The sequence below is a fragment of the Armigeres subalbatus genome, chromosome 3 (genome assembly GCF_024139115.2).
Source record: "Armigeres subalbatus isolate Guangzhou_Male chromosome 3, GZ_Asu_2, whole genome shotgun sequence".
In the NCBI taxonomy this organism is placed as follows: domain Eukaryota; kingdom Metazoa; phylum Arthropoda; class Insecta; order Diptera; family Culicidae; genus Armigeres; species Armigeres subalbatus.
Genome location: NC_085141.1, coordinates 150,464,125 through 150,471,579, shown reverse-complemented (window position 1 = coordinate 150,471,579; position 7,455 = coordinate 150,464,125). Strand labels below are relative to the sequence as shown.

Sequence of the window (7,455 nt, the reverse complement as noted above, 5' to 3'; positions counted from 1 at the left end):
TATTTCGCTTCCTGATCGAAAACCATGAAAAAAAGCCGTCGAACGACTGGTTTTGGTGGTAAAACTAAAATGTCCCCTTCCACAGGTTCCCTGAGGCCAATCCGTAGATCCTGGAAGCGGCCAGAGCCGTCATTGGACCATTTTATATTCATACTTCGCTTCCTGATCAGAAACCATGAAAAAGAGCCTTCGAATGACTGGTTTTGGTGCTAAAACTGAAATGTCCCTTTCAACAGGTTCCTTGGATCCAATCCGTAGGTCCTGGAAGCGGTCAGAACCGTCAATTGACCATTTTATATTCATACTTCGCTTCCTGATCGAAAATCATGAAAAAGAGCCGTCGAATGACTGATTTTGGTGCTAAAATTTAAATGTCCCCATTCACAGGTTCCCTGGGGACATCCCAGCGACTCCAGGATCCGTTTATTCAATTGGTTTTCATTCTTGACACATTAGAGGCCTTCTAGAATAAAATTATAGTGGACGACCTATGAAAAAGCGAGATTCAAAAGAATTTGTGGCCTGATTCCTTTGATAAGTATCGATTGGAACCGATTATAAAGAAATGGCCATATCTCACTTGATTCTGGTCCGATTCCAAATCTCAATATATGGTTCCAATCAGCAAGAGCCCTACTTCATTTGTGATTACTAATATTATTCAATTTTTAACCACAACTTCTCCTAATATCCACCTCAAATTTTCGATTTTGAACCTACCTCCGAAAAACCCGGAATATCTCCGGAACCCGGTGGCCAAGATCGGTTCCATGGACATACCGTCAAACTGGATTAATTTTCTAGTTCGGGCATGCCTGAATTGTCAAAATCGGATGAAAACTAAGATAGTTACAACACATCTAATTTTACCCAAAATTTGCCTATCCTAATTATTTTGTCCATCCCCTGTAGATGGCGTTCCGCTTCGGTTGTTTGTCGCCCTTGACGATGTTTTTCTGAGCCTTGGTCCCGCTCCCGCTGCCGCTGCCCGTTGCAGCCGTTGCCGCCTTTTTCGCTGCCTTTCCGCCGCCGCCGCCGGTTTTCGGTGCCATGCTTGGGTGGTACTTCGGTGCGTCGTTCGTTCTTTCGAAGTAGTAGTAGTAGTAAAATTATTCTTTATTTAAAACATGTTTTGTTCTACAATCATTTTTATGCATGTACAGTGATCGGCCGGCTTGGCCCTCCAACTTCAGTTCTTTCGAACTGCCATCGGCTTGCCAGTATCCCAGCGCAATGCAGACCGAGGGACCGCCCCTTCGGTGATCGGTACCATTGGTGACCGCTTTCTGGCACCGCCTTTCGTTCGCTCGATGCCAGTGCTGTTGCGCAAAACCAGTGCCAAGGCATCTTTTCCGGCATCATTCCAGTTCGAGACAGCAACACGTACGGACGTGTTTTTTGCTCGCGCATTTTTTCGAAGTGTTTTTTTCTCGTTCGTTCGCTGTTTACGTTTTCGCTTGTCGCGTTGGCGTTATTTTCTCCCGGACCCGTCATGGGAGACTCGGTGGCCGATTTGGTCGCTGGAAAAGTGCCTAAGCGCAGCTTTTGCAGAGCAACGTGTTCTCTCCGTTGCCACTTGATGACGCCGGCAATCCGCCGAAAAAGAGGAAGAAGCAGCAATCGCAGCTGCCGCAGGTGCAACCGGAGCGGAAGGAGAAGTGCCCGCCCGTGTTTGTCAAGGGCGATCCACCGGATTTGCGCCCAAAAATTCGCCAGCTGATCGCTAAAGGGCTGAAATGTACTTTTCGGCTCTGCAGCGAGGGCGTGAAAGTGATGCCGGCAAACAAGGACCATCATCAATCCGTCGTGGAGTTCCTCGAAGTCCACAAGTATGAGTACTACACTCATGACCACCCCGGCACGAAGCCGCTAAAGGCTTTGCTGCGAGGACTCCACGACATGAAGGAAGAGGAGTTAAAAACTGAGCTCGAAAGTTGCGGATTGAAACCGGTGGCCGTGCACAAGATCGCTCGTCACAAGACGAGGAGATATCGCGACCAGCTTTACCTGGTCCACCTGGAGCACGGCTCCACCACGTGGAAGGACCTGAAGCTGGTCGGCGTTATAAATTACACCGTCGTTGACTGGGAGCGATATCGGCCAGTGCACCGCGACGTCACGCAGTGCACCAACTGCTTCAATTTCGGGCACGGCACCAGGAACTGCCGCATGAAGCCGCGCTGCAACAAGTGTGGGGAACCCCATCCGACGGACGAGTGCGACAAAATGGAGGTGGCCGATCCCAAGTGCGCCAACTGTGGCGACAAACATCGGGCCACCACAAAGGGCTGCCCAAAGCGAGCCGAGTTCCTGGAAATTCGGAAGAAGGCTTCCACCAGGACCATGCCGAAAAAGAACCGTGTTCCTGTAATCAACGAGGTGAACTTTCCAGCCATCCCGGCTCCCCGTCGTGTGATTCCAATACTCCCACCGCTACAGCCGCACAAGCGACTGGCAGCGGCAGCTGCATCGGTCCAACCTCCAACATCGTCGGCACCATCCACCAGCGAATGGCCCTCGCTCCCTCCTCCTGGGTTCCATCGGCAGTCGGAGAACGAAGCCGTCCCACCGCTAGAATCTGCTCCGCTGTATACTCCGGAGCAACTGATGCCGATCTTCGCGCAGCTCGCCACTCGACTGCGCAGCTGCAAAACCCGCTTCGACCAGGTCTTCACTCTTGGCATGTTCATCATCGAAAATGGCTGCTAGGGTGGGCCTGGTCAACTTGAACGTTTGCTCGCTCAAGAGCAAAATAATTGAGCTGAAGGATTTCCTTGAGGAGAAGGAAATAGACGTGGCGTTCATCACCGAAACGCACCTAAAACCGGAGGTGAACATCAACATCCCGGACTTCCGCATCGTGCGACTCGACCGGCCGACCAGGGGAGGTGGTGTGGCCATCGCTCTTCGCTACAACATCAACTGTCGTCTGCTTCCAAGCTTCCAGCTCAGTGTCATCGAGGCCATCGGTGTCGAAATCTCCACTTCGGTCGGCACAATCGCGCTCATCGCGGCGTACTGTCCAACGCAAGCCAAAGCCGGCGATGGATCATCGGCTGCCCTTCGGAGGGACATCGTCAAGCTGACGCGGAGGCAAGGCCAGTATATCATTGCCGGCGACTTGAATGCCAAACATCAAGCCTGAGGCAACAGTCGCGGCAATTGAAACGGCACCATCTGGAGCAACGACATGGAGGAAGGCCACTACACGATCTTGAGCCCGGATTCCCCCACTCGGCTGAGTCGGTCCGGTGCCCACGCAACGCTCGACCTCTACCTAACAAACCTGAGTGACCACGTCTCGCAGCCGGTTGTATACCAGGAGCTCAGTTCGGATCACTATCCGGTGGTGGCGGAACTGGGCTCCTCGGTCAATCGGCACCAGCAGTTACGGCGGAACTACCACCGAGTGAACTGGCAGCGTTTCCAGCAGTGCGTCGATAACACCGTCGATTACGAGGTGCGTCCGGAGACGCCGGAAAGTATCGACCGCCAGCTGTGCGCCATCGAAGAGGCAATCTCGGTGGCCACAGAGCAGCATGTCCCGACGGCTCGGCAGGTAAGCAACTCCTTAAACATCGACACACTCACCAAAGATTTGATTCGATTGCGGAATGTCACTCGCAGGCAGTTTCAGCGTACTGGACTGCCTGAGCTTAAGGCACGCTGCAATCGAATCACAAAAATTATCAAGGCCAGAATGGTGGATTTCAAAAATAACGACTTCTCGAATAAGATCCGCACTCTCCCAGGTTATGCTAAGCCGTTCTGGAAAATGACCAAAATTCTAAAATCCAAGCCTCGGCCCATTCCACCTTTGATCCCACTAGACAATAATGGCTCTAAGAATCGCTTAATAATTCCTGCAGAGAAGGTCGCTGAAATAGGTCGTCACTTCGTCAGCTCACACAATCTTGGGCAGAACATCGTCAGTCCACACGGAGCAGCCGTCAACGAGCATGCTAACAACATCCATTTGATTCCCAACGACTTCTCGGAGGTGTTGGAGATCTCAGCTGACGAATTGACGGCCTATATCAAATGGACTGAAAGTCAGCGAAAGTCATCCCCATCCGGAAGCCTGGGAAGGATCCTTCCTCCCCCAAAAGTTATCGGCCCATCAGCCTTCTCTAAGGGTTATCCAAGCTATTCGAAAAAGCTATTCATCATCGGTTACTTGAGTCTGCCGAAAATCTCAACATCTTGCTCGAGGAATAGTTTGGTTTCCGACGCGGTCGGTCAACTGTACACCAACTGACCCGAGTTACCAACGTCCTCAGGCGGAACAAGTTTGTCTCGAAAACATCCGCCATGGCCTTACTCGATGTCGAGAAGGCATTTGACAATGTATGGCATGATGGCCTGGTGTACAAACTACAACGCTACAATCTTCCCAGCTATCTGGTGAAAATCATCAACAATTACCTGTCGGCAAGGACATTCCGGGTCTCAATCAGCGGAGCGAGTTCCAATGCGCACAACATCGTCGCAGGCGTCCCCCAGGGCAGTATCCTCGGGCCCCTGCTTTTCAATCGGTTCACCTCCAGAAGGCGGCATTCTGTCTCTGTTCGCAGATGACACATCCATCGTCTACAACGGTAGAGTGATCAGAGCGCTAGTGGCAAAACTCCAACGAGGCCTGGGTGCCCTGACAGAGTACCTCACCAGCTGGAAGATCTGTATCAACGCGGCGAAGACCCAGGTCATCATTTTCCCCCACTCCAAATCCCCTAAACTTGTTCCGCCTGGGGACTGTAAAATCATCCTCAATGGCACGACTGTGGAATGGGCCAATGAGGCCGACTATCTTGGCTTGACCCTCGACAGCAAGCTTATTTTCAGGCAACAGGTTGACAAAACGGTGACAAAGCGTAACGTCTTGTTGAAACTACTGTACCCTTTGATCAACCGCCGGTCGTCATTGTCCCTGAAAAATAAGCTTGCGCTAAAACCCACCACCTCAAACTTCAACGGGTCCAAAACAAATTTCTGAGGATGATCCTCAACACCCCTCCCAGGACAAGAACATCCGAGGTCCACCGTCTGGCCGGAATAAAATATTAGTGTACATAGTAGTTAGGTTATCAAATTTTAAAAAACACACTAGCGCCTCCTGAAGGCCGTCATGATACATTATATTTTAAAAATTAAGTAAAAGCATAATAATAGTAATAATAATAATTTAAATAAAGAAGAATTTTACTACAACTACTAGCAGACACGCTCACACGCACACCACAGCGCTGCTAAAAGTGTAAAGAAAGAAAGAGAGAGAGAGAGAGAGAGAGAGAGAGAGAGAGAGAGAGAGAGAGAGAGAGAGAGAGAGAGAGAGAGAAGAGAGAGAGAGAGAGAGAGAGAGAGAGAGAGAGAGAGAGAGAGAGAGAGAGAGAGAGAGAGAGAGAGAGAGAGAGAGAGAGAGAGAGAGAGAGAGAGAGAGAGAGAGAGAGAGAGAGAGAGAGAGAGAGAGAGAGAGAGAGAGAGAGAGAGAGAGAGAGAGAGAGAGAGAGAGAGAGAGAGAGAGAGAGAGAGAGAGAGAGAGAGAGAGAGAGAGAGAGAGAGAGAGAGAGAGAGAGAGAGAGAGAGAGAGAGAGAGAGAGAGAGAGAGAGAGAGAGAGAGAGAGAGAGAGAGAGAGAGAGAGAGAGAGAGAGAGAGAGAGAGAGTGGGAGAGAGAGAGAGAGAGAGAGAGAGAGAGAGAGAGAGAGAGAGAGAGAGAGAGAGAGAGAGAGAGAGAGCCTGTATGGCCGAAAGACGATCTAACGCGGGTTTGCTCAAAATTAGGAACTTCTTATGGAAAACTATTTGGTACCGATGAAGGTACTTAATTTTGGGAAATCGAACCTTAGATGCCTTTCGCCATACTGATTTCAGAAAATTAACTCCTGGTGTGCCGCTGTAAGTACGCTCAAAGCAGGCCATTCATTGGTATTGCATGCTAGCCGTACTACAATGCTACCGTATCTTCGATGGCTCGCAACTGCTGGAACATGGGGCTTTTCTATGCATGCCCCATTGCACACAAATAGGATACAGTGTGCTGTATCCTAGAGTCGAACTCCAGCCAGCGGTAAATACCTCTCCTCTTGGGATCCAAAGTGGTAGCCCTGAAAAGGACTGATTGGTTTGTGTTTGTATCGGGCCTCTACTTCTTCTTACCATCAGCGGCGGTGGCCTTCTTCGGCACAGACACACACACACACAGCCCGAACAGGTGTAATGGTGTGCAGCTTCTGGACTGCCTGACCCGGTCGACTGACAGTAGTCCTGGACTGGGGCAAGGAAAAGTCCACCAACGAGGAGACACGCGCACAAGCCGGTCTCGTTCATCGTTGGCGCGCACTCTCTGGCCAGGCGCAGCGCACCGAACAGCCAGAGCTGACTGACTGATTGACTGGTGGCAATCCCAAAGGATACAGTCATGCCCAAAACATCCTCGAACCGGGCCGAAAATCAAACTGGAAGATGATTTCGTTCGCGACAGCGGTAAATACCTCTCCTCTTGGGATCCAAAGTGGTAGCCCTGAAAAGGACTGATTTTGCTCGCGGTTCGCGATTGATGATCATGATCATCGACGGTGTCGGGCCTTTACTTCTTCTTACCACCACCAGCGGCAGCCTTTTTCGGTACAGCAGCGGGAGAAGAAGCTTTCTTGGCGGCGGAGATCTGGTTTTCGCGTGTTTGGTGGCCTTCTGCTTGACGGTAGCAGGTTTTCCCACGCGTCCACTCGCGGCGGTGGCGCTTTTCTTGGGCACTGCCACCTTCTTCTTCTTCCTCTGTTTCGCTGTCGTCTTCATGGTGGTGTCATCTTGGACTTTTGCTTTCCGGCTGGTGTGACTAGCAGCGTCCGCAGCCGCCGTTGCCTTCACCAGCTTGAACGATCCGGAAGCACCCGTTCCCTTGATTTGGACAAAGGTGCCCTTCTCGACACCGCCCCGGAGAGCCTTCCGGAGGAATGGAGCCAGCTTGACGACATCGCACTTGTAGTTGGCCCCGATGTACTTCTTGATGGCCTGCAGGGACGATCCGTGGCGTCCACCTTTCAACGTTTCGATGGCAGTGGTCACCATTTCCGACATCGGTGGATGGGTCCGTGGTAGTTTCGGCTTCGGTTTAGCTTCTCCCGACTTTTTCTTCGTACCAGCGCGTGGTGAAGCAACGTTGGATGCGATTGCGTCGGTCGTCGTGACAGCGGCAACTTCAGACATCTTGCTACTGTGATGCGGCGGGTAGTCGTACGTGGTCGATCGAAATCAGCGGAATGAGTGCTGGCAACACATTTTCGAAGGTGGTGCGCGATTTATGATGTCTGTGTTAGGGATGGGCAATCACGAATCCGTGAATGGCTCTGGCCATTTCGGACCGTTCCAGGAAATTGAAATCGACCCATTCGCCGGTTACGAGAGGCTTCCGATCGGTTTGATCGACCAGTGGTCAAGCTCTGTCGGTACACTCGCCG

The 7,455-nt window shown here is 51.3% G+C and overlaps 1 protein-coding gene across 1 annotated transcript; it reads right to left on the bottom strand.

The window, feature by feature from the left end:
* Positions 1 to 890: 890 nt before the first annotated feature.
* Positions 891 to 7,204, bottom strand: LOC134222055 (histone H1-III-like). The gene is made up of 3 exons (XM_062701204.1): positions 6,599 to 7,204; positions 1,189 to 1,319; positions 891 to 1,083 (listed from the first exon to the last, which is right to left on the bottom strand). The coding sequence occupies exons 1-3, from the start codon at positions 7,202 to 7,204 to the stop codon at positions 891 to 893; spliced, it is 930 nt and encodes a 309-aa protein (XP_062557188.1).
* Between the last annotated feature and the right edge of the window lie 251 nt (positions 7,205 to 7,455).

Bases quoted from the DNA above. Each gene is read 5' to 3' on its own strand.
- LOC134222055 (XM_062701204.1), bottom strand. From the start codon at position 7,204: ATGTCTGAAGTTGCCGCTGTCACGACGACCGACGCAATCGCATCCAAC. The intron at 1,320-6,598 runs GTAAGAAGAAGT...TTTGCGCAACAG, and splicing joins AAAGGCTGCCGCTGGTGGTG to CACTGGCATCGAGCGAACGA. The intron at 1,084-1,188 runs GTTGGAGGGCCA...CTACTTCGAAAG, and splicing joins GGCAGTTCGAAAGAACTGAA to AACGAACGACGCACCGAAGT.